The sequence below is a fragment of the Schistocerca americana genome, chromosome 2 (genome assembly GCF_021461395.2).
Source record: "Schistocerca americana isolate TAMUIC-IGC-003095 chromosome 2, iqSchAmer2.1, whole genome shotgun sequence".
In the NCBI taxonomy this organism is placed as follows: domain Eukaryota; kingdom Metazoa; phylum Arthropoda; class Insecta; order Orthoptera; family Acrididae; genus Schistocerca; species Schistocerca americana.
In genome coordinates, this window is record NC_060120.1 from 922677511 (window position 1) to 922704998 (window position 27488).

The 27488-nt window shown below is 42.7% G+C and overlaps 1 protein-coding gene across 1 annotated transcript in view; it reads left to right on the forward strand.

Moving 5' to 3' along the window:
- Nucleotides 1-1740: 1740 nt before the first annotated feature.
- LOC124594552 (UDP-glucosyltransferase 2-like) overlaps nt 1741-27488 on the forward strand; it is a 40527-nt gene continuing 14779 nt past the window's right edge. The window contains exons 1-3 of the mRNA XM_047132923.1: nt 1741-2020; nt 7647-7825; nt 23239-23417. Coding sequence (XP_046988879.1) covers nt 1987-2020; nt 7647-7825; nt 23239-23417 — 392 coding nt within the window. The 5' untranslated portion in view covers nt 1741-1986. The remainder of the gene's footprint in view (nt 2021-7646; nt 7826-23238; nt 23418-27488) is intronic.

Consider the following 27488-nt stretch of genomic DNA (forward strand, 5'->3'; position numbering starts at 1 on the left):
GCAGACACTGTCAATAATAATCTGTTAAATAATACGCGAACACACTTACTTTAGTTTAGTACATGTATTAAATTCCTTCTCATACAGAATCTCATCAAGATGGCGACTAGCTCAACAATACATACATATACATTCTCCTTCTTTCACGGCTAATCGGCAAGCATTGCCTCATTCTTTTCATAAGAGAAAACAGTTAGCAGAGAAGCTATTCCATGGAGTAAATGGACGCTCCAAGGAATAATAGGGCTTGAAACTACTTTGCATTGATAATCATCGCATATTAAAGTTTAGGAATCGGTGAGATAAGAAGAGATATTTCGAGATATGTACTGAGTTATATAATTTCTAAAATTTCTGAAAATATCGCGGAGAGACCGCTGCAAGAGACAATACAACCTCATATGTTAAGTCCCATAGTGCTTAGAGCCATTTGAACCATTTTTTGGACAGATGTCATACCTGCAGAGGTGCTGAATGAGGGATGAGCTACTCTGCAAGCAGGACTATGCCACTTAATCTGCTTAATTTGGAAGAAGGAAAGGATCCCAGAAGAATGGATGGAGTCTGTCATCTGCCCTGTACTAAAGGAAGGAGACCCAATGAGATGTGGAAACTATAGAGGAATCACACTACTATGTACAGCTTATAAGTTCTTGAGCATGTTGTTACTGAAGCGAGAAAGTACTGGGATTCCAACAAGTAGGTTTCAGAAAGGGAAAGTCAACGACATGAAAAGGATTGAATGGTGAAGCCTCTGGCAGTTGATCCTGAACGTAAATAAATGTAACATATTATGCGTACATGGGAAAAGAAATCCACTACTTTACACTTCCTCTATTGATACAAACTGCTGGGTACAGTATCCACTGTAAAATTTCTGGAGTAACTATCCACCTTAAGTGGAGTGACCATATAAAACGAAAAGTAGAAAAAGCAGATGCCAGACGGATACATTGGGAGAATCTTACGTAAATGTAGCTCATACACGAAAGACGTGGCTTAAAGCACATGTTCGAACAATTCTTGAATACTGTTCATTCATATGGGCTTCTCAGCAGGTGGGACCGACAGTAGAGATAGAGAAGATCCAACAAAGAGCAGCGTGTTTCGTCATAGGATCGTTTAGTCTACGCGAGAGTGTTACAGAAACGCTCAACAAACTCCATTGGCACAGCTACAAGAGAGGCTTTGTAGATCAAGGAGAGGTATACTATAAACATTTCGAGACTGTACTTTTCGGGACAAGTTGGACAACATACTACTTCCCCCCCCCCATCCCCCCTCCCCCCATCCCCCCTCCCCCCTCCCCCCTCCCCACATGTGTAACGCGAATTGGCCTCGACAAGAAAGTTCGATAAATTTGATTTAATGCATTGACCTGTTCGCCATTCGCGAGTGAAACAGGAAGGGGGGGAGGGGAATCAGTTAGTGTTAGTAGAAGTACCTTCCGGTACGCACCGTTAAGCGGCTTGCGGAGTATCACGTAGGTGTGCTGCACACTCACGATAAGTAGTGGAATTTTAGTGACCTACAGTAAAAAACCTCATACAATTTTCGTTACACAAGACTCATGTGGGTGATAATAGCTGGTAGTGCCACACTTCAATATGTAAATTCCACTGAAGTTGACAATAACGGGGCGTGGGATTCTGGGACGGAGGGAAACAAACAGCTGCCGCGATAAACTTTGACACCCACGTTGTACACACGTGCAGCAGTAAGAGGGCACGCGCCTGCGCGCTGCTCCTCCAGCGGAGCCTGGAGCAGACACGATTGCAGCCTCCAGGAGACAGATGAAAGAGCTGGATCCAGGAATGTCAGTATCTGTCCAGCAGTTGTGCGCGTCTTACAGGGGAGCAACGGTTGCGTTCTGAGTGTCAGGGTCGTACGAAGCAGCAAGAATCACACAAGTGCCGACACAAACATATTTAATCCGGAGCAAGAAACTGGTTGTTTCTAACGAACTTCGTATCTGCACGAGGTTCAATGTCACACGGGAACATGATGATCGGCGTCTCTGGTAATGTACCTATTCTTCACTTTCCTTCACGCTCTTCATTACATTATCACTCATTCTAAGCATATGTTATAGACGCAGACACTATGGAACAAGTGTGAGAAATTTAGATAACGTGGGAAAGTTAACCTTTGTTTGTTTATAGTGTCGAATTATTACCTATAACTCTGCCTGGAGCCTTCTTCAACCCCTGAGGTACACGCACGGCACATTTTTTTTTTTTTTCGAGGTCCGCGATTCACTCATTATAACGATTAAACTATGATATTAACTCGATCTTTTTTTTTCAAGTAAAGTAAGTCGTCAATATCGTCTTGAAATGAGGAGAACCAGTAGTCGAAAGAACCAGTATCAGTGTCGTCAAAAACCCGCCAGCTTTCGGAAGAACTGTTCTCAGACAATGTCAGATTTTTAAAAAAGGAGGAAAATTGCAGGTGGAAAGCCCATCAGGGGTTTCTACAAATAAGAAATGAAATACAAAATTTCGACGTTTGGGGTGGAAACGACATAATAGATACTTATTACGATGTATTTCGTGCCTTAAAAGCAGGAATGCCGTAATGTCACGTTGTTAATTGCAGTGCTTTCATTAACGTCTTCTTCATAAGGAAATACAGACAACTGGATTGCATCTTGTGGTAGAGGTACATTAAAATAAAGCCGGAAGGCTATGGTTGCTACGCGAGTCATGTACAAAATTTTAAAGCTTGCGGATATATTGTGTTTGGAATTAAATAGACCTGTGAAATATTTAAGGATTGACTGCTAGGACTGTAGGTTAATAGTGAGCCGATTACGATCTAGGAGTTGTAGAAAACACAGAGGTCGTCGATGTGGGGGAGCAACGAGAGACATTTGTTAACCAGATGTAGGAATCCTTAGGGAATATACGAATGTAAAATATGTTTCTTCTAGAACTTGAAAAGAAAGAACTTGAATCCGGAAAGACAGAATGATGCCGTTAAGGCTAAGCCCCGTGTAAGTCTAGAGGCAAAAAGGATTGTGACGGTTTGAAAATTTCTGTGTTCAGCCAACTGATAATTCCTCTATAAAACGGGATTTCGGTTATTCGTTTATAAAATGAGCCAATGCGGTCATATAGAGTTATATTTTGATTATTAATAAGACTATAACATTGAACGTTAGCGAAACTGACCAGTGGTGCATCCTACAATCGAAGTTTATTGGACGTTACGCTAAAGCAGTTACAGTTCACTGGTGTAAACAAATTATTACATTAAAATATTTTACACATTTTATCGTAATTAACAGTTTCTTCGTCACCTTATTTCTTCGATTTCAGCCATATATGGACCACGTGAAGTAACTTCGTCATGATTTTGTATTCTTTCTTGATTTTCGGTCTTTGGAGTATTTCTTCATTCTTTCACTGTGATCTTATCCTCTTTCATCTGACTACACAATGATGAGGTTTCTCACCTTTTCCTGAAACCCTCCGAACTTCCTAATCCTTTTTCGGAAAGTTCGCCTGTATACAATTTCTGCTTTGGTAACGTTAGTTTCTGCTAAGTCGTTTTTCACTTCCCTTGACTGATTTACTTTTTGTGATTTTTCAGAAATTGTCGAATATTCTTTCTGGATTCAGTCTTTCTGGGATCAGTCGAACCAGGTGTTCATACAATGAAATTCTCCTTTTCCTGAGAGTACTAGATAGTTTTTTTTTAATTTGGGCATAGATTTCTTTATTGCTTCTCTTCCTCGCACTTCCAAATTTTTTCACAGTACCTGTCTTTTTCTTCTCCAGCTCACCAGTTTTACCCTTTCTGTTGAAGACAAAACATTCCACTGCTTTAAGTCACTCCGGTTTTATGACAGTATTGTAGGGTTGGATTTTTGTTTCCATTGAGAATAATTTTTATTGAGTATGTTCTTGATAATTCAGAAGCAATTGCCAACTTATGTGCTCTGTTTTTGTTTCCTTCTTCATCTAGACCGTTTGTTTCACCTAGGTAAATTTATTCAATGTGTTGGGCCTACCGTGACGTGTGCTTAGGAATTTTTTGAGCATTTTTAATGTACGTTATGAATTCAGTATTTTCGAAAGAGATTGGCAATCGGGCCTTTTCCGTGCTCTCTTTCAACAGGTTAATTTTCCCAGTTGCTGTATCGATTTTATCGAAAATATTTCTAAATCATGTGCAAAGGTAAGACAGTTGGCTTGACGTTAGAATCTTTATACCCCAAACTGATTTCTTGGATTCCTTTCTCTTGAAGTTCGAGATTCCACGCCTTATTACTTTCTCGAATACGCAGTTGGAAAAGCATTGAGGAAAGACCGCCACCTTGCCTTAAACCAGTTTTGATTTCAAATGCTTCCTAAATTTCTCCAAGGAATTTTATTTTGGACTTTGTTTCTGTCAGTATTTCCTTAATTATTTTTAAAGGTTTTTAGTCTGCCCTGTACTGATGACTGTTTCTCTGTCTGTGGAGTTGTCGGCTTTGTTGGAGAGATTTTTGTTTCTTGGACACCAGTTCTTTACGATTTGTTTCAAATTCATAAACTCAGCAGCGGCCCTTCTTTAATTCCCGTTGGTATTCACCGATCTGACGGTCTAATTGCTCTCAAGCTATTCGAACGGCCTTGGATAGGATTTTGTAACTAACAGCCGTTAAACGCAGTCTATAGTTTCCTTTCTTTTGCAAGCAATGTCTGAGAGCGCAATTCCATTCTTCTGGAATTTTTTCAGTTTCACAAATTTTCTGCAGGATTCTTCGAAGTTTTTCAGTCACATCAGCGCTGGCCTTTTTCCATATTTTCACGATAGCTAAATCGTCTTCAGAAGCCTTTTCATTTTTGAATTTCTAAATTATATTCTGAATAACTATCAGGAGGTTGTGAATATGGAAAAACATTTTCAGGTTCTGTTTTGTTAAAATATATCTTTTTTGTGGCTACTTTGCCGTTTTCTCTTTAAAACATAGACTTGGTGCTTGATTATTCGTTAATTTAGTTTCCAAAGTTTAAAAAAATCACATGTTATTTTTCGCGAAGTCATCTTCAATATCACGTAGAAGAACATTTTAAAATTTCTGATCTCAGCATCAAGCCATTCGCTTTCTATGGTTTATCAATCCCACATAATCAACTTATTTCTTTTTAGAATGCCATCTCTTCCGCGTTCTTAACCTTTCCTCTAAGGAAGCTTCACACTCTTAGTTCCATCATCCGAGTTTCTTTCTTTTTGAGGGGAGCTGTTTCCTTGGCAGCATCTATTATTTTGGAATTAATGGTTTTCCAGTCAACAATTTCTAAGTTGTTTAATTTGTCGTGGAATATTTATTTCTTGTTTCGTAATTTCTCTAGGTCAGTTTTAAATATATTATTTTCCTTGCTCTTAGTCTGGAGAACAAATTTTACCTTAATTATCGTCAAGTAATGGTCTGTTTCAATATTTGCTCCGTTATTCACCTAGGCGTTCTTTATTTAACGTTTCCGCTTGAAATCGCAATATGATCAGTTTGGAACGCTTCTAAATTTGAATTTGGTTACCTCCAAGTTTTTGCTGTCTGAATACCTTTTTGAAGTATTATTTTTGTTGGAAGCTTTGCATGTACTTATCTACCTTTCACAATCTCTATTGAATCTTTCTGTGCTGGGCAATGTCTGACGGTTTTGCGACAAGATTTTTCTTTTCCAATTTCAGAGTTAAAATGTCCTAGCATTAATTTGACACTTTTAGTTTATATTTTAGATACTTCCTAAGGTTTCCCAAAAGTTCCATCTTAGTTGGGTTCTTCTTATTGCCTTTATTTAAAGGAGTATGCACTTAATCGGCGTGCGATCTTTGTTTCCACACCGTAGTGTTAGAAGGGGACAGTCTTTCTGACAGAGAATAAAAGTTTGTCACCGTATCTAACACTTTATAGTTGAGGGAAAATGCCGTCCCTAAATATCGTATACCTCATTTGTGACTACATCCCACGTTTCATTTAAAGATGCAATAGTTCTCATATTCCGCAGCATTATCAATACCGTTTCTTGTAATGCTAGTATGGAAATTCTTTGTTGATCCAAAACTTTTCGTAGTTGTTAAAGTATTCCAGTTTTTAAAAGGGAATTTCTGCTCGGAGTATCCAGGAAAGTATTTCTTTTTGGGTTTTAATTTTGACGACTAATTCTTGCATGTTGCTTTGGACTCTACAGAATCCGCAGGATAAATTGCACCACCCACAATGAATGAAGATTTTCTTCTCAGGACACTCTCTGGAATATTTTATTCCTGTGACGTTTCCATCATACATTCAGAAGTTATATAAACTTCGAAAGGAGGAAATGTATTTCTTCATTTCATTCTTAAAGCTGAACTGTAGGTTCCAGAGTTTCGGGGTGTGCTTGGTCCACGAGAGCTATTTCATTCCTCTAAAGTCCGCCGGCAAGCAGCCAGCGAGGCTCTCCTATCCACCACCTAGGATGCGCCTCGCGCTGCTATGACCTCATAGTAGGTTCGTGGTGAATAATTTATTCTTACTGTATTTAAATATTTTATATAATTTATTGTTCTTATTATTAAAATCGTATACACATGTGGCATGTCAAAAGTGAGGAGAAGCCATGTTGTATTTGGGAGGGAGGGGAGACACAGACAGTGGAAAACTGTGACCTGCTCCAGAATCGAACATATGACTCGAGCTGCAAGAGATTGGATTGTTTGGATTTTGGCTTTAAAAACACTTGGGACACTTTCTGCCTTCGAAGCCACAAAATGTTTCGTCTTGTACATATTTCACACATATGTTCAAAGAACGCAGTACTGTCGACGTATTCATGAGACGGAATGGCTGTTCAGGTGAATCACAGTATACAAATATCATATGTTTAAGGTTTATGGGTGACACAGACAGTAATTCCTTAATGTGAAGAACCGTAAAGCAAGCTGTGGATCACTCTGTACGTTTGTGATACACATTCCTCTGCGCTGACCTATGCCAACAGATACCTTTGCCACTCTCATCAGTTGAAGACAATTTCAATTCTGAAGACTATTTTCGGTCTCCAGTCTCAAAATGAGACAATCTCTCTTCACGATAACTCAGACACTTGTTGGTTTGGCAATATTCTAACTTGCGGTGATAATCGTTGTGGAGACTTTCAACCAGTGATCACGACTGCGTATGAAATGAACTCGTAAGATCCTCTAATGAGGCACTGTGCAGATTTCTGTTCGTAGATCAAATTTGCCAACAAGGAAAACTAGAGAGTTATTAGTGAACTGGCCCGGCTCACTATACTTCCAGGGGACTTCCAGCCACGTCTGCATCCACTTGTTGAGGTCATTTCGGCGATGTATAATTTCTTATGTAGTGAAGTGCATAGTAGCGATCGTAAAAGTGGCTAATTTCTGTTCCATGAATACTGTTTCGATTTGTATGTATCCATTACCAGGGAATAATATTGGCTCAGCAACACTTATCTTGTAAGCGATTACTGCAAAAATACTTTCAACTGTACCATCGTGTTTCTGCAACTTAGCTAAGTAACAGATTTCTTTTTTTTCTTTGGATCACAAATAAAACAGTTTAAATGGATGGAATACATAGAGTAATTTATACAGGATTACTTAATTTAAATGTGATGCATAAAAACGATGACTATCACATTTGTTTCCAGAAAACGTGTTTCGGCCTTCCTTTCTATTGCCACTGCTATTTGGTGGGTGCCTCGCTTCAAAAATATTGGTGGTTGCTCCCACTCCATCCATTAGCCACCAGAAGCCGTTCCAAATCTTAACAACAGCTCTTCTTCAAAGAGGGCACCAAATCACATTCTTCACCGCTAATCCATTGAAGGTGAGTCACGGTAAGCCAAATTTCAGCAGATGAAGTCATACATGATATAACAACAGCACTCCTTAAGTAGTTACGACGTGTTTCGGAGATTTAACTCCAGGTTAAACTCGGCTTTTAATTGCTCAGCACAGTGGTCAAGAGAGATCTAGTAAGCATGCTGACGAACTAAAATCCAAAATTGTAGCAGAGATCGTCCTGCTAACTTTGTAAGTTTTACATGTCGTTCAGTTACAAAAGATTCTGCTTTTCATGTCAAGGAATTATCGCCGCCTCGGCAGAGATCGTTTGCTTCCGGGAGCTACTGTGAACGAATCTAAAGCCTATGCATTCACTGTGAATAGCCAGTAACGAACGCAGGGGACGAGTCACATGTTGACTACTAGCTGCCACCCAACTAAAAATGGTTCAAATGGCTCTGAGCACTATGGGACTTAACTTCTGAGGTCACCAGTGCCCTAGAACTTAGAACTACTTAAACCTAACTAACCTAAGGATATCACACACATCCATCCAGACTGTAGCGCCTAGAGCCGCTCGGCCACTCCGGCCAGCACCACCCAACTAATGAGTTATTTAACACGTCAGGACCTGGCTGTAAGATGTGCTTCCATACTCACACCTCATCAGTTCAAATTACATGATGGAGTTAAGTCTCCCAAACACAACGTAATTAACAAGTCTAATATTTATGGACTGGATTCATCAGACTTTTGCTGCTACAGCAGTTTACAAACGGTTGTGGAGGTAGCATTTGGAATGTGATTAGTGCAAAAATATAGTCGTTGAACAAATTAATATGAATAACGGGGCAATACGAGAATTCAAATGAAATATACCGCATACTCAGGTACTCTACTGTTGGAGGGTTCCGCTATGTTGGCAAAAATCACTGAGTGGTCTTAGCAGGTACTATTATGAAGTAAACTAATGTGACAGAAATAATAAGGTAGCGATTTGCACGTGCACAGATGCCAGTAACATCGCGTACACAAGGACTGTGCACTGGCGGAGCTGTCATTTGTATTCAGGCGACTCACTTGGAAAAGTTACCGACGTAATTATGGCAACGTGACGGAAATTAACAGACTTTGGATGCGTAATTGTAGTTGTAACGAGATGCATAGAACGTTCTATTTCGGAAAGCGGTCCTGAATTCAATATTCCGAGACCCACAGTGTCAAAAGTGTACTGATAATACCAAATTTCAGGCATTGCTGTCACCACGGACAACACAGTGGCCGACGGCCTTCACTTAACGACCGAGAGCAGCGGCATTTGCATAAAGTTAACAGTGCTAAAAGACAAACAACACTGTGTGAAAAAAGCTAGAAATTAATGTGGGACGTAAGACGAACGTATCCGTTACGACCGTGCGGCGAAATTTGGCGTTAATGGGGTATGGCACCAGGCGACCGACGTCATTGCCTTTGCTAACAGCACGACATCGCCTACAGCACCTCTCCTGCGCTCGTGACAATATCGGTTGGACCCTAGACGGCCTGGAAAGAGTCGCCTCGTCAGATTAGTCCCGATTTCAGTCTGTAAGAAATGATGTTAGGCTCCGTGTGTTGCACAGGCTCAACGAGGCCATGGACCCAGTGAGGCAACAAGGCACTGAGCAACCTGGTGGTGGCTCCGTAATGGAGTGGGCTGTGTTTACATCTAATTGACTGGATCCTCTGGTCAAACTGAACGGACCATTCACTGGAAACAGTTATTTTCGGCTACTTGGAGATCATCTGCAGCCATTCTTGGACTTCATGTTCCCAGACAATGATTGAATTTTTATGTATGGCAACGCGCCATGTCACCTGGTCGCAATGGTTCGCGGTTGGTTTGAAGAACATTCTAGACAATTCAAGCGAATGATTTGCTTACCTACATCGCCCGAAATGAGTCTACTCGAACATTTACGGGACATTATAGAGCGCGCAGTTTGCGCACAAAATTATGCACCGACAACACATTCGCAACTATATAAGGATATAGAGGCAGCATGCCTCAGTATTTCTGCAGGGTACTTCTAACGATTTGTTGAGTCCATGCCATGTCGAGCTGCTGCGCTATGCCGGGTAAAACGAGGTCTGGCATGATATTAGGAGGTATCCCATGACTTTAGATACCTCGGCGTAAATGATCTGGCGGTCAGTGTAAGCAGCATTCTGCAGCTGTTTTCTGATGATGCTGTGGTGTATGGGGAGGTGTGTACTATAACGCCCCAGGGGAGGATGTGGGCCAGTGATGCAGAAGGTGACAGACCCCAGGAGGCTCCGGAGAAAGTCGGTTGCAAATTTAAAAAGTTCCCTATTGAAACACGTGCTCTGCGTAGTACAGCGGGTCAGTCGCCGGCTGGCCTTTGAATTCTTCTGGGCCGGCTGCTTGCACGCCCTGCCATGCTGGCGCGTAGAATCCATGGTACGCCGCCCCGCCGGCCTCGTTACTTAAGCCGACAGTGAGGCTACCTTTTCAGTGGCGTGTGTATATTCAACAATGGCGTTTCTGCTGCGGATCCGCATGGCACCCGGCTGTGTCACATGGGGGATGCCAACCACAACGAGGTACCCGTCCTGTGATGGTGAAACACATATGGTGTGTAGGAGAGTTACCCGCTGCTCCTTGGGCAGCATCATTCTGAAGTAAACACGGAATAGCCAGCTGTGCCGTGACACAAAGTCCGGGAGGGATTTGGAGCATAAAGCTGTTGCCCTACTGTGTCCTCTAACCGGTGACCGCTGCTGACAGTTCCATGTGGCGACCTCGTCTGGCACAGTTCTTTTGGCCTGGTAGATCTGCAAGACTGAGAATAATTTCGTTACAAAATATCCACTACTTACAATAAGCAAGCCAGCCCGGTTAGCTGTGCGGTCTAACGCACTGCTTTCTGGGCCGGAAGTTGCGCCGGTCCCCGGCACGAATCCTCCCGGCAGATTAGTGTCGAGATGCGATGTGCCGGCCAGTCTGTGGATGGTTTTTAAGGCGGCTTTCCATCTGCCTTGGCGAATGCGGGCTGGTTCTCATTCCGCCTCAGTTACGCTATGTCGGCGATCGCTGCGCAAACACTTTCTCCACGTATGCGTACACTATAATTACTCTACCACGCAAACATTGGGGATACACTCGTCTGCTGTGAGACTTCCTGGTGGGTTCCACTGGGGCTGAACCGCACAATAGCCCTGGGTTTGGCGTGGGGCGGCAGTTAGGTGACGGGACTGCTGTAGTCGTTTGTGGGATTGTCTACCACTGCGGGCTACGGCGGGGACAAGGCCTCTCCGTCATTTCTAGATCCCCAGGTCAATACGGCACAATACAATACAATATACTCAACAATGACCCGCTAGTTGCGCATATGCGCCACTACCTGAAACACCACTGCCACTGTCAGTGTGGTTTCGAGGTGCCGGGGTGGAGAAGAGTTTATACCTCTTTAATTCAGACGAATTTTGCATGAGAACGAGACATGAACTCGACCCCCTCCTTATCTACCAGCTAATTAATTATGAGCACAATGGTAACGGAAGCAAACGATGGTGGACCCTGTTAGTTGTAAAATAAGGAGTGCACACTCACAATAATTTAATAAAAATTGTGATCTACTAAAAAAAAAGAACGTCTTCATAAGAAACAACGGGAAATGGGATTCTGCCTATATCTACGAAATGATATGCGGATTAAATATTACAATGAGATTTATTATACATCAGGACATAAATACACATGACTGTCGACACACACAGTGAGTTAAAGGACAGGGTATACTGAAATATTATGAGAATAAGATTAGGCTCGAGAACAAGGGGCTCCTACTCTCTGTGATGCAATAGATTGACGATAATGACTGTAGGTCCTAATGAATCAAATATTAATCTCCCGACTATATAGCAGTATCGCAATTAGTAGTGGGAGCTCAAATGGGATCACATGGAGAAACAAGCAGAGCGAGCGCGCATGCTGCTGAGCGATTCAGTATAAAATTGATAAGGTCCTACAATGCCGGAGCCGCAAAATACTGTACCAGTACTGAAATCTGCAGCACGTCGTCGGTAGGCAGCGTCCTGATGATGTAGGCGTCAATTTCTGCCGTGCAGCGACTCTGTGTCAACCCCTGGCCGCGCAGGCTGTCCGAGAATTCTAAGTTCTTCCGAAAACGAGCGACCAGGTCGCAAGACCGTCCGATTCCGAGGAAGATCAGATCCCGAATACCCCTCTGTGATGCGATGCAAGCAGCGAAGCAAGCATTGCTCAACTCCCTACTCTCCTCGAAAACCGCGAATCAGCATTCAGTTCTGATTCCAAAATTCCCCCACACTGTCTCAGAACATCATTCGCGCCAATAGTGACCGTTCCCTCCAATTTCTAGCAGGGCTTTATGACGTCAACTAGCCTCAGTTTCAGTTGACCAATCATGCCTCTGCTACTCAGCTGAGGGCACTGAACTTGCCGTTTGGCCGGCTATCAAAACAACCTACCTAGACCACCGGCCATCCAGTGCCAGACAGTCGTACTCAGCAGGGCACAGTCCACAAGTTTTCTCCGAATCAAGAGGACAATGCAGTAAGTCGATGTCAGGAATTTTCGTTCTGGACGCCGGAACGGTAAACACATAAACTGCTGTGACACTCAGACGTCTCCCAGATCGTTTCGCCCTGCATACAATAGGCGAAACTCGACCGACGTCAGTCGTTCCGGCCAGGCGCTTAAGCCTAATGTACGACCCCCCCCCCCCCCCTCCGAATTCAGGGAAGTGCAGCCCCCAACCGGAAACGCAGTGTGCCGCGTCCTCTGATGGTCGCCTCACACAGGCCACCCAAGGAAGTAAAACAACATGTTTAGGAATCAAGTGAAAAGTATTTTTTGAGCTCTCAGTACAAATACTCTCACTACAATAACCTTATTCGGTCTGTTACTGCCATGTAATGACACAGAACATTAATAAAATTGATGAAAATGAGAGGAGACATGCAAAAGATGGCATGGAACCTCTCATTGTAATCTACCTTGCCCACTGCTGCACGAATTTATGCAGTACCGCTGAGTTCGATGTTGCAACAAGGTGACCTACCTAGCAACATTATGTCGGTCAAGCACGATATTTGGGCTCATGCTGACTGAGATTCTGTAGTGAGAATGGTGTCGCTAGAAGTACCGCGTCGACTATGATGACACTCTGCATAAGAAATACGTCAAGTAGCAAGCAAATTGATCGAAAGGCGAAGATTGTGGAGGCACACAAAGAGTTTAAGGCTCTTTGTTACAAAAATGCACAAGACAAAAACAGCAACTGAAGTAACATCTGAGATATACATATCTGCGAAGCTGCACAGTTAAAAACTGTCTGGCGTGAACCGCATGTCCCAAACATTCACCATTGAGTGGCTGTTTCAAAAAATTCATCGCACCACGTAATGCTTTGAAATGATAAAATTGTTGCCGTTATCTGTCGAGTTGTAGCTCACATTGTTCCCGATCAATGGACATACTGTGGCATACTGGGGGCACTTTGCCGCACCGTGGTCTTCACCCACTTTGCTCTGTCGGGTGTGGGACTGCAGCAGTGGCGGACTAAGGGTAGGAGTGAGTGTCGGGGGCGGGGGAGGAGGGGATGGAGGGGGCAGCCCACGCTGAACCTCTTGTCCTGGAGCGCCTACTAGCTATGAGGGCCTCGAGATTTGGAGGCCCCCAGGCCCAAACAATCACAAAATATGTTCTGTAAAGAAGAGGCTGTTTGAAGGTCCCATAAGTATGAAAAATTTGTGAAAAAATAGTTGTGAAAAATTTCAACAGTAGTAGGAACAAGATGGGTCGATTCTGCGTTGTGTGGAGCTCGAATTTACGACAATGTTGCGTCAATGCCAGAAGTACGTGGAGGAGTACGACGAAAAATTCGAGAAGCCAATACTAACGCTCTGTTCAGTTCCTGTGCTAATCATTCCTGAAATATTTGTGGAGATCATGCACTCTCATACGATCCCTCTTGCACCATCTGTTTTCGTAATACTTATTCTCTTTCGCAGGAGAGCTTCTGTAAAGTTTGGAAGGTAGGAAACGGGGTACTGGCAGAAGTAAAGCTGTGAGGACGGGTCCTGAGTCGTGCTTGGGTAGCTCGGTTGGTAGAGCACTTTCCCGCAAAGGGCAAAGGTCCCGAGTTCGAGTCTCGGTCCGGCACACAGTTTTAATCTGCCAGGAAGTTTCATAAGAGCGCACACTCCGCTGCAGAGTGAAAATATCATTCTGTCCCACACTGATGTTTGCGTCTATGTTACGCGGTGTTGCTTCTCTGTTAACATTGGCAATTCTACGCAAATGCCGCTGCTCTCGGTCGTTACGTTAAGGTCGTTGGCCACTGATTTGACCGTGGTGAGAGGTAATGCCTGAAAATTGGTATTATCGGCGCACTCTTGACACTGTGGATCTTGGAATATCGAATTCCCTAACAATTTCCGAAATGGGACGCCCATGCGTCTGTACCACTACCAGTCCGCCTTCAAAGTCTGTTCACTCCCGTCGTGCAGCCACAGTCGCGTCGGAAACCCTTTCACGTGAATAACCTGAGTACACATGACAGCTCCGCCAGTTTATTGTCCTTTTATACCTTGAGTACGCGATACTACCATTTGGCTCTAAAGACAAAGTCGAAACACGAGTCTAATAGGAGACGAATTCATGCCTTAAGCATGTTCAGGCCAGGATGTAGGGTAGTTGGTGCTCGTTTCCAATCGCACAGCTGGTAACGCGGTTTCACCAATTCACAACGATGAGGAAGTACAATGTCTTGTTTAATTTCATTTAGTCTCCTGAACTATATGATATTCTAGGGTCTTTTGGAGGAGCAAGCTATGCTGTCGTCTTCTTCCTACGAGGAGTTCTATGAAGTGGAGTCCTTTCTAAAGGAGAAGTTGTGCATAGCTGGTATTTGTCAATCAGGCATTGGATAAACAGCTGTAATTCATGCAAAAGGTTTGTATACAGACCAGTGCTGTAGATTTCTTTCTCTTTTCAGATGCGCTCATATTATTTTGTCCCACCACTGTACACTCTACTCTGAGTTACCAAAAAGTACGAACGTTTTAAAGACATATTATATTTATAAATTTTTCTCGCATTTACAGTTAATGCATTAAATGATAGAGAAATTCAAACAGTCTATCCTGCAAGTTTACCATACGAGGAATATGTGTCACAGGTCACACATTCAGTTAATGGGCTACTTCTCTAGTTCGACCACTGTCTGGAATAACAGATGGGGTAAATCTTCTATCCCGAGCTGAATAGCTCAGCTGGTAGCAGAGTAGGACCTACTAAAACGGATAGATTTCTACACGGATTCAAAATGGTTCAAATGGCTCTGAGCACTATGGGACTTAACATCTGTGGTCATCAGTCCACTGGAACTTAGAACTACTTAAACCTAACAAACCTAAGGACATCACACACATCCATGTCCGAAGCGGGATTCGAACCTGCGACCGTAGCGGTCACGCGGTTCCAGACTGAAGCGCCTAGAACCGCACGGCCACAACAGCCGGCTACACGGATTCCTGAATCAGGAAGTGGCAATTGATAAAAGCCACCACAGGACTTGATGTGAAACGTAACGAAATGAGAAGAAGGAGGTAGATGTTGGTAGGGCGTGACAGTGAGTTTGTATGAGAACCTGATTAAACTTGTGACGAATTACAGAACTGGGGAGGAACGGAAATCCGATTAAAGTAAGGATGGATCTGCTACGAATTTCGTACGTTTGAGTGATGGTGGATTCGAGGGAAGTGCCGCAGTGATCAAGGTCTGCAGTCTCATTCGGGGGGATGGCGGTACAAATCCCATTGAGTTTGCGTTGTTTAGGGAGCCCACTGTTTCCTTATGGCAAATACTGGGATTGTTACATTAAAAACGACACGGCCCATTTTAAATTATTCCTCCTTCCACAATACTATCATGTGCTCGCTTTCTATTGATCTCGTCACCGGATAGACGTTAAACAGTGTCGATGGAAGAGTGTACTCGCCATGTCTCGAACATTAGCAATTTTAGTCTGTTTTGGGGGTTTTGCCATACAGCGCGGTTTCCAGGTTCGTTTTCAGTTGAAATTTAATGGTTTAACAAGTTACGTAGGACTGCAATATACAGTGAAGTGGATGTGTCAGAGTTGGAAATTACAGTTGGTCAGGCTATTGCCATCGTTTAAGTTTAGCAGTATTGATTGTTACGTACCAAAATAAGAAAAATCCAGTGTTTCAGAACTGCTACCCATTGCCAGAGAAAGTATCGTGATCTGCTGGAACTGAAGGTGTTCTGTGATGCAGAGGGCGAAGAGTACTTTACAAACATCCCCCTTCGGGGTGAATTTATTCTTTTATCGAGTTCATTTTGTATTATGTATTTTGTATAAGTAAAAGTGAAACATGAATACTGCAATATATAAAAAAATCATGATTTATGCTTAATAATTGAGCTTATATTCATCAACTATATTTTTATTGTACGTGTTGTAAAAGTTGATTGAATGTTTATTGGAAATTAAATACTAGGTGAACGCAAACCTCGAGACAGTAAAGTATAACATGGACTCATTAATCATTATAATTTAAACAAATTCATTCAAAGTGAAAACAGAATACTGAGAGAAATAAACAAGAAACAAACACCGTCCGATGGTACCGACCGGCCACCATGCCATCGTTAGCCCTTAGGCGTCACCGGATGCGGATGCAGGGGGGGCATGTGGTCAGTAGTCAAGTAGCTCCTCAATTGGCTTCACAAGGGCTGCGTGCACCCCGCTTGCCAACAGCACTCGTCAGACATGGATGATGACACATCCAAGTGCTAGCCCAGCCCGGCTTCGGTGATCTGACGGAAACCGGTGTTACCATTGCGGCAAGGCCGTTGGCATTGACAAAAATATTATTCCTAAAAGCCAGTTAGTCATGAACACTTTCTATGACTGACTCAAAAATGCACCGAATTTTGTCGTGGGAGCTTCGCGGAGGTTATGTGGTGAATTATGATCTCAGTATCACATTTGATTCTGAAATTTAGAGTCTGATGCGAGGATTATGCTAAGAAATTGAAAAATATTTTTAATACTTGTAAGGAGTATTAAAAAATGGTCATTCAGTACACTGTATAAACTAAATAACTATATATTTCAATAAACACTGGAAAAATAACGTTTCAGAGAAAGCTGTAAAATGGACGGAACATTTTCTTACCCTATAGTCACCATCAGTTCTTGAAAATGGAGCTTAACACTCTGACGCCCAGACTTTGCCTGCCCCCTTGAACGCCCGGAGGGGTCATTTTGACCCCTACCATTTAAAAAAGTTTTATGCTTTATTACTTTCAAATTTTAAGCATTTATTATATCATAATGTTTACAAGATTTATATCCAGTTGTGCAAAAAAGGAACAGGCTCAAATTGTATTATTTATTGACATATAATCAAATTTCACTGAACCCGGTAACACACAAACAACTGTAAGCAAGTGACAAGCTTTTCTTTGTTCTAAATTCATAAAAAATTGAACTTTTCATGAGCACAGAAATGTCAGCTACTTCATTGTTTTACGCAATTGACACAATTGTATTCAGTTTCCCTTGTACATTTTACACAAACCATCTTCTTACAAACATTGCACATGGAAACAGTTTCATTAAATTTGCTTTTACCGAGCTTATGTGACATTTCGTGTTCAGTTTCATTCTTTTCATACTTGCCTGTGGTCATACAAGGAAAGCGACTCTTCACATGCTCAGAGCGTAGTTCATCTGCAAGCTGCTGAATAAAATATCTTCTTTGATCTTCTTCCCAGTAACAACTCTAAATACTACATATGCATTTATTCCTGCTAGGTCAAGGATATTGTAGAAGTAGTGCACTGGCCACCTTCTTGAGGAAGCCTTGACTGAATGCTGCCTCTCCATTTTGTCTACTATGTCAACCCCAAATTTTGTTTTGTTGTAATAACATACAGTTTGTGGAGTCTTTTCTCATTTGTATTTATGGTAACTCTAGGATGAAGGGAAGACATTACTAGTAAATTTTCTGCTTTCTTTCCTTGATATACTGTCAAGGAAATATCATCATGTTTTAAAACTTTTGTGGAATACAGAGGACTTCCGAACATGTGGCATTCCTCTTCTTGTTCTATTTACTGTTTCTACAATGGAGGTTGATTTTTCTTTCACTTTTTGGCTAGTTTGAGTGAAATGAAGTAATTGCCTGTAGTGTCATTTCGGCCTTTGCCCAGAAATGGTTCCATCATTACATAATCTTGGGATCGTGCAGTAGCCTTACCAAGATAAAGGAAACTATTGAGTATGTACTTGCTTTCAACAGCTTCAGCTAACCAGTATTTGTGCCCATACCTGTCAAGCTTTGAAGCCATGAATTGTGTGAATGGGCATATAGTTTAACTTGGGAAGAGCTTCTCATCTATTGTCATGTCACTTCCAGGTTTGTAACACATTATATAGTTTTCTATGAATTTGATCCAGACAGGATAAACCAATGAAAAATTATCGTTCTGTAATTGCATTGAATGTGTACACTTCTCGTCAAACCTCAGGAATCTCATAATCTCACAGAATCTATTTCTACTCACGGTTTCCACACAAAATGGTACCCCATGAATCTGACCATAAGCTGTGAAGGTCTGTACTTGGGGAACTACTCACACCACGAGCAATAAATGCTTCTAATTCTTCCATGGTCATTGACCAGCTGTCATTTCCTAGTATTCTGTGTGCCTCTGTTACAGTGCATTTCAAAATATGTTTGCTTATATAATTGTCTATGAACAAGTGCCAAGCACTTGATACAAGTTCATCACTTACATTTCTTTCTGCGTGTGATTAGGAAGACGCTCACCTTGTGAATTAGGTACTGCTTCTATCTAGACTGTCCCATCAGGAGCAACTTCTTTCTTTCATCAGCCGATGAAGAAGCAGTAACTTGTTCTACACTCCGAGGAACAGAATTATCTTCTCTTCTGTTACATTATTTTTCTCGATATATAGAGCACGAATAATAGAACAAATGTAAGAAAGCCACCATAAAATCTAAATTAAGTTCAGTAACATTACATGTATATAAGAATATGATGATTATAAATTAGCAGCAATAATAATAATGTACTTAGTAGACTCTAAACTTCCATTATCTGTATCTGAAGAATCAGAATCATTAGTATTAGATGAATCACCTTCTTTCACTGTCTGCGGTAAAAACTCTTCCTCTGAATCCTCACAAAAAAGTGAGCCACCATCTGAATCACACTCCATAACTCTTTGTAACTATGCAAGAATCTTTTGATCCCCTAAATACTCTTTCCGATACGTTTCAATCTTCAGCTCACAATCACCTTTGAAAGACTGATTCTTACAAGGGGATGACGAACAATGGTGAACCGAGTCCATTTTTGTTATTTCATACAGCAGTAATATGAACGAAAGTAAATTATTGCACTACAGAGTAAAGGAGCCGAGACTTGAGAATGCATGGAACAACTATAAATAAAATTATAGCTTTTTTCTAAAGTGGTCAATATGACCCCTCTGGGCGTCAAAGGAAAAACTGGAAAAAGTGATTATGAATTAGGCGAAATGCACTGTTTTTTTAATATAATGAGAGTATATGCGAAATAAATAAATGTCACGAAAGTAAATGTCGCTTGAATCATTCTTCAAAACATAGCTAGCACTTAAAAACCGAAAAGGGTCATCTTGATCCCTCTGGGGGTTCGAGTGTTAAAAGATCTTCAGGAAAGAGGAATACTAGTATGAGATTTTCACTCTGCGGGGGAGTGTGCGCTGATATGAAACTTCCTGGCAGATAAAAAACTGTGTGCCGGACCAAGACTCGAACTCGGGACCTTTGCCTTTCGCGGGCAAGTGCTCTACCGCTGCAGAGTGAAAATCTCATTCTGGAAACATCGCCTAGGCTGTGGCTAAGCCATGTCTCCGCAATATCCTTTCTTTCAGGAGTGCTTGTTCTGCAAGGTTCGCAGCCGGCAGGTGTGGCCGAGCGGTTCTAGGCGCTTTAATCTGGACCCGCGCGACCGCTACGGTCGCAGGTTCGAATCCTGCCTCGGGCATGGATGTGTGTGATGTCCTTAGGTTAGTTAGGTTTAAGTAGTTCTAAGTTCTAGGGGACTGATGACCTCAGATGTAAAGTCCCATAGTGCTCAGAGCCATTTGAACCATTTTTTTGCAAGGTTCGCAGGAGAGCTTCTGTAAAGTTTGTAAGGTAGGAGACGAGATATTGGCAGAAGTAAAGCTGTGAGGACGGGGCGTGAGTCGTGATTGGGTAGCTCAGTTGGTAGAGGAGTTGCCCGCCAAAGGCAAAGGTCCCGAGTTCGAGTCTCGGTCTGGCCCACAGTTTTAATCTGCCAGGAAGTTTCAGGAAGACAACTGTTTAACGTCCCGCCGACATCGAAGCATTAGAGACGGAGCACAAGCTAGAATTGTTTCAAGCATGGAGAAGGAAATCGGCCGTGCTCTTTCCAGGAAACCATCTCGGCATTTGCCTAGAGCTATTTAGGAAATCACGGAAAGCCTAAATCTGTATGGCCGGAGGTGGGTTTGAACCGTCTTCCTGCCGAATGCTGGTGGAGTGTGCTAACCACTGCGCCAACTAGTTCGGTGCGTTCAACATCCAGGCGAGGAAATACGGTTTTATTGGTTGCGGCACAGGGTTTAAAGTTACAGCTACGGCACAAGTGAACAGTGAAACAAGCGGGTATACGTCTGTTGCTAACAGCTGATAACATAAATAGTCAGAAAGATAAAAACTATCGAGTCTACTGTTTTAAGTAGCTGTAAAGTGCGTATACCTGACGAGAGTGGAGTATTGACAGATACATGCGTCTCGTATTTGCAAAGAACGTACCAAATAGCCTAGTTTCTTACTGAAATTAAAATTAGTAGTCTGATCCACAGGACGCAAAACACAATTAATATTTTGAGCTAACAGAAGCTTCTGCGATTTTTTACGAAATAAATAAACTATACCCCTATTTATATAAACGCGCACGATCCGTGGAATTACCCGACCCCTTATGGGCGTAAAGAAGAATTTAAGTAAGGTCACAAAAAACAGCCTTTTCTTGGCCGTTATCAAAAACTACGAAATCAATCAGCGGTACTCCCTCTCTGTAAAATAATGCAGTATCAGTAGACAGTTCAGGAGTCACATTAGAGAAAGTAGGAAAGCCGTGAATAGAAAAGCTGTATTTTGCGGCTGTGCAGAAAGGCGACTGTCGCATGGGACAACGTGGGGGGGGGGGGGGGGGAGAGGGGGGTCCTTTGAAATTCAATGTCAGGTACAGAGGATACACCCCACTCTTTCACAGGTGGTCGGTGAGGCTCCTGGGAATCAACAGAAACGAAAACTGATGGTACGTCTTTTACCGTCACCACATGTTCCGCTGGCAAACTTGGGTCGATCTGATTCTGATCAGCAGCGGTTTGTGGCATACTTTCCCCATCCAGGGGAGCAGAAAAATGGAGGGGGGATACCTTACAGACTCAGGGATGTCAGAAAGTCCATAGATATAGTACGGAGCTCCGGAACAGATCTATCTTCATGTGATTTTGAAGAGGCTGTCTCAGTCTCGGGAGTCAGGTCGGAGGGAGTGCTGGACGCTTTCGACACTTGAACGGCACCCGACATGTTACCATTCGGTCTAAACTCAGTGAGGGGAGAGGCCTCTTCTACCGGAATCTTTTCAGTAGAGCGGAGAAGCGAAGAGGAATGTCTGCCTCGTCACCATCTTGCGTTCGTATTTGTTGTGAAGTGGATGTGGTGGCGGCGCGGAAGCTACAGTGGTGAAGTCCCTTTGCGAGGTTAACGGCGGAAATGCGCTAGGAACATCACGCGACGGCTCGCCTTGCCCCTCAGAAACCTGGTTAGGCACAATGATTGTCATTTGAGAAACAAAATCCGCTAAAGTTAGTTTTTACGTCGTTCATAACTGGTCAGGACGAGAGCAACTTTTACGCAGCTGTCGACTCTTATTACATTTAAAACAGATCCCTTCTTCTCCTGTGTAGATTATAAGTACCCTGTATCCACACATCTGGAAATGATAACCATGTCCACGGATCGAAGTGCGCTATAAACTTGTAACCGATGGTGAGCGGACCAGCGTTCGTGCCGTATATTCCATATACCCCCAAATGGAAGCAGGACGGTCCTCAGAAAAATGTCAACTTCGGGCGGAAGGTTAAACAGCCAAACATTCGAAAATTTTACCTCCGCATTCGCCGGAATAACCACAATAGCAGAGCCATCGCGATGAGTGAAGGGGACTTGTCCGTGCTGCAAAAGGAGCCTGTGAACATACAGATCGTCTAGAAACTTGACGTAAATACATACGATTCGGAACCGAAGTAAGCCACGTGAACCTGTTATGAAGTGATTTTTGTACTTTCAACATTGCAGCTCAGTCAGCAACCGTGATAATTTAATATGTAAGAAACTATCACCCTCGATTGCGGTAATGAAACCAACCTTTACCTAGGTTTCAGCCCAAATAATTGAGCCTTCTTCAGAAGATATACCTGAGTCTATAATTTGTCTAAGAGGGCACGTGAGCTCCCGAGGAGACGAGGCGCACGCCAGAGCTTAAGTCTTGGTGTTGACTTAGTACATACGTACCGCATTTTTAAAATGTGACTACGCCTATTCAGGCTGTTTTAGCTTTATTTCTAGACCATGCCCTCTTAGAAAAATTATAGATTCAGGTATATCTTCTGAAGACGGCTCAATTATTTGGGTTGAAACCTAGCTAAAGTTTGGTTTCATTACCGCAATCGAGGCTGATAGTTTCTTATATATTTGTTATGAAGTGGGTAGAATGTTCCTGGGAGCCATTGACATCACGGGGCAAGACAAAGCCGCATCAAAATGAAATCACAAACACGAGACGCCGAGAGACAATCAATTATGTAAAGCACACAATGACTCACAAGCCATTGAGAACAAATAAGGAAACTCTTGTATTGCTAAGAAAGAGGCGGGAACAAGCAGAACTTTCTCGGCCGTCATGCGAAGCGAAGTGTGCTCGGTGGATCTTCGGAAGGCAGCGGTGTAGTGATACGGGTATGTCAGCTGTGTAAAGGGAAGATAATCGAAAACGGAAGTATCCACAGGAGACTTGTAAAAACCAATGAAAGACATGAAATTGGTTATGGTCGACGGTAATATACGAAGTCCGTTGGGATAAAAACAAGGAAAATTTGTAGACAAGATTGATTTAGTTAAGAGTTTAAACAGAAAAGCTGAATGGCATGCAATATCGAAAGCGTCTTCTATGACTACTAAACAAGGTGGCCGAGCAGCATTTGATTCATTGTTGGTATGAGAGAAGCATTCTACCAAGCTTCGTTCGTCGTATCTAGTGTCTCTTTTTTGCAGATTAGTCATGAGAACTTAACAGAAATCGACTTATCTGTGGGGTACAACATCATCGGCGATTTGGACCTGGAATCTACAGCGCAGCAGTCCCCCGTGGAGACGATGTCGATGCTTCGAGACGCCACACCAGTGTGTGTGCAGTGGATGCTGAGGCAACCCGCCGTCCAGAGTTTCATCAGGTGGGTGTTTTCTCAACGTCTCTTCAGATCCGTTTCGCAGTGAAGCGAACGTACCAACTTTGTCAGTTTCCGGATAGTTGACTTATACGTACAGGGTGTGCCACGAAGAATAGTAAGTACTTTGCGAGAAAGTAGTAAAGACTAATTCGAGTAAAACAATCAGTATCACAGATAGGAACGTGAAGCCACTTTACTCACTATTATTTATTCCAGTGGTTTCGAGCTGCGCTACTTTGAAACGCCTCAAGCTGTGTAGCCATGATTAATTAGTGCGTCGATTTGGATAGGAGGAATAGGCCAAAAACAAGCCAGCATCGTACGTTAGAACGATCTGTGTGTAATAATCGGGGTTCGTGATTGGGTGATAACAGAGACCTTCCTTCCGGTTCTGTGTACTCCTGGTCCAACCACTCTTCCTCTATCTGTCAAAACCTACCTGCTCTTACCTGGTGTGCATTATGTAGTCGCCATGCACCAGAATTCTCGGAGCCTATCCGTAGCGGCTAAATCTGATTGACAAGAACACTTTTATACTCAACTCACAAGCGACTCCTGACTGAAATAATGGTAATAATACTGATACCGACTTCTGACTGAAATAATAATAATAATAATAATAATAATAATAATACTTTCACAAAGGACTTTGATAGTTTACGATCCACTTGGCAATTAAGTACCCACCATATTCTTCAAGGCTACAACAAACGACAGATAAAGTCGCGACGAAAATTGTCATCAGCGACTGTTTAATACAACACCGAGAAAGTTCACAAAACGATGATTACCATCGTCCTGCTTACCATCAGCAGGATGAGAGATGACGTAACGACACGACATAACCTTTGTTCACCTAAGCTACTAATATTTTTGAACTTTCGTATCTTTTTTGGTTCTAATAAAACCCCATGTCATTCCAAGCACGTGTGTCAATTTGTACCTCTCTATCTACATTATTCCGTGATTTATTCAGTTTTCAAATTTATACTGACTTTTTGATCACCCGGTGTTTTGACTTTCCCAACCTATGATAAACGATCAAAAATTTAATTCTGCTTCTGAGGTAACTCTCATCAGTAACAGGTCCGTCTTCGCTCTACACCCTTCACGTTGTTCTTCGAACAAGGGCCTGCGACTCCTACTTACAACTTTTTAGCTGCTTGTGTTGTCACACACATCACATTCCCTAATAGACTCTAACCCCAAAAAAAAGGAAGCAAGCCCAGATGACCATTGGACACACCACGGAAAGCGGTGGGATAACAACCTAACTGTCGCCAGCCGTACGACCCAGAAGTGATAGTCTGGGGTACCATTTCACTCCATAGCATAACTATTTTGGTTGTCATCAGCGTCACCCTTAGAGCACAGTGGTACGGTACGTCAACGGTGTTCTATACCATTCAGGGCAAGCCATCTTGGGCTTACATTGCAGCAAGATAACGTTTGCTTACACCCGATCAGATTTGCTACTGCTTGTCTTCGGGCTTGCCAAACCCTACCTCAGGCAAAAATTTCGCTGTTCTCTCCCCAACTGAAAGCATTTGAAGCATTACGGGCAGCGCCCTCCAACAATCTCGGGAGTTTGACGATCTACGTGCCAATTGGACATAATTTGGCATCCTTCATGGGGACATCCAACAATTCTATCAATAAGTGCTTGCATTCAGGCCAGAGATCGACGAGCGCGTTATTGACATCCCTCAAGGGTGTACCTCCATAAAAGTTATAAAACGGAGTACATTCCGCGGAAAACGGATCTGAAGTTTTACTCACAGCTCATGTACCAGTCAATCTATATGCTATGGCAGTACAGCGAAGTAGCTGCAGCTCCAGCAGACTTGCTTGCCACGTGGCTGGTCCAGCTTCGATCCTTCCTCTGGGTAAGCTTTAATTTTTTAAATTGTTTTAAAACTTATAACAACGTTTAAATTAAGTTAACGACTTAAAATATCATCATTTAACTCATAAAACAAACGCCGTCCAAACAGGTCTCGGAAAGCCCAGTGGTACCGAGCGGCTACCATGTCATCTTGAGCCTTAGCGGATATGGATGCGCATGTGCTCAGCACACCGCTCTCCCGACAGCTGTCAGTTTCCGCATCCAGTGCCGCTTCTTCTCAGTAAATAGAATAGCTAATTCACAGGATAAAATTAAAACCATAATGTCAGCCGTGAAGGAAGTGTCTGGTCAGGAGCACAACGTCAACGATATAAAGTCAGTTCTCAGTAAAAATGTTTCTGTTAGTGTTAAGTCAGATATATGTACAGTACTTAACAACCACTTCCTGAGCATTGCTGGTGAATTAAGTAAAAACTTTGTTTCTACACGGAATCATACAACTGCTGTGGAAAATGCATTTCGGAGACTGATGTCTGAAACACACTTCTGTGATACTGGCAAGGGGGAGATAGAGTCAATAACTAAATCACAGAAGCCTAAGAACCCTCATGGATATAATGGAGTATCTAGCAGAATAATAAAGTACTGGGATGCATTTGTTAGCCCTGTACTTAGCCATATTTGTAATTTTTGCTTTAAGAATGGTCAGTTTCCTGAACGACTGAAGTACCCAGTAATAAAGCCGCATTATAAAATGGGGGAAACGGATAACGTACACGATTTTAGTCCTGTTCCTATGCCATCAGTGTTTGCTAAAGTTTCTGAAAAGAATGTGTTTGTAGGGGTTACTGATGATTTTATTTCACGTAATTTGCTATCAAATGTACAGTTTGGTTTTAGAAGTGGTTTAACAACTGAAAATGCTATATTCTCTTTTCTCTGTGAGGTACAGGATGGCTTAAACAAAAGATTTAGAAGTCTAGACATCCTTTTAATTTAACTAAAGCATTTGATAACAAATTGTTACTCCAGAAGTTGGACCATTATGCAATACGGGGAGTAGCTCATAATTGGTTCACCTCTTACTGTAATAACAGACAGCAAAAGGTTATTCTCCACAGTGTTGAGAATGGCTATGATGTGGCGTCTGAATGGGGCACGGTTCAATTGGGGTGCCCTGGGGATGAGTGCTGGAGCCTTTGCAGTTCCTTATTTATATAAATGATATGCCCTCTAGTATTACAGGTGACTCTAAAATACACTACTGGCCAATAAAATTGCTACACCACGAAGATGACGTGCTACTCACGCGAAATTTAACCGACAGTAAGAAGATGCTGTGATATGGAAATGATTTGCTTTTCAGAGCATTCACACAAGGTTGATGCCGGAGGCGAGACCTACAACGTGCTGACATGAGGAAAGTTTCCAACCGATTTCTCATACGCAAACAACGGTTGACTGGCGTTGCCCAGTGAAACGTTGTTGTGATCCCTCGTGTAAGGAGGAGAAATGCGTACCATCACGTTTCCGACTTTGATAAAGAACGAATTGTAGCCTATCGCGATTGAGGCTAATCGCATCGCGACATTGTTGCTAGCGTTGGTCGAGATCCAATGACTGTTAGCAGAATATGGAATTGGTGGGTTCAGGAGGGTAATACCGAGCGCCGTGCTGGATCCCAACGGCCTCGTATCACTAGCAGTCGAGATGACAGGCATCTTATCCGCATGGCTGTAACGGATCGTACAGCCACGTCTCGATCCCTGAGTCAACAGATGGGGACGTTTGCAAGACAACAACCATCTGCACGAACAGTTCGACGACGTTTGCAGCAGCATGGACTAGCAGCTCGGAGACCATGGATGCGGCTACCCTTGACGCTGCATCACAGACAGAAGCGCCTGCGATGGTGTACTCAACGACGAACCTGGGTGCACGAATGGCAAAACGTCATTTCTTCGGATGAATCCAGGTTCTGTTTACAGCATCATGGTGATTGCATCCGCGTTCGGCGACATCGAGGTGTACGCACATTGGAAGCCTGTATTCGTCATCGCCATACTGGCGTATCGCCCAGCGTGATGGTATGGGGCGCCATTGGTTACACGTCTCGGTCACCTCTTGTTTGCATTGACGGCACTTTGAACAGTGGATGTTACAATTCAGGTGTGATACGACCCGTGGCTCTACCGTTCATTCGATCCCTGCGAAACCCTACATTTCAG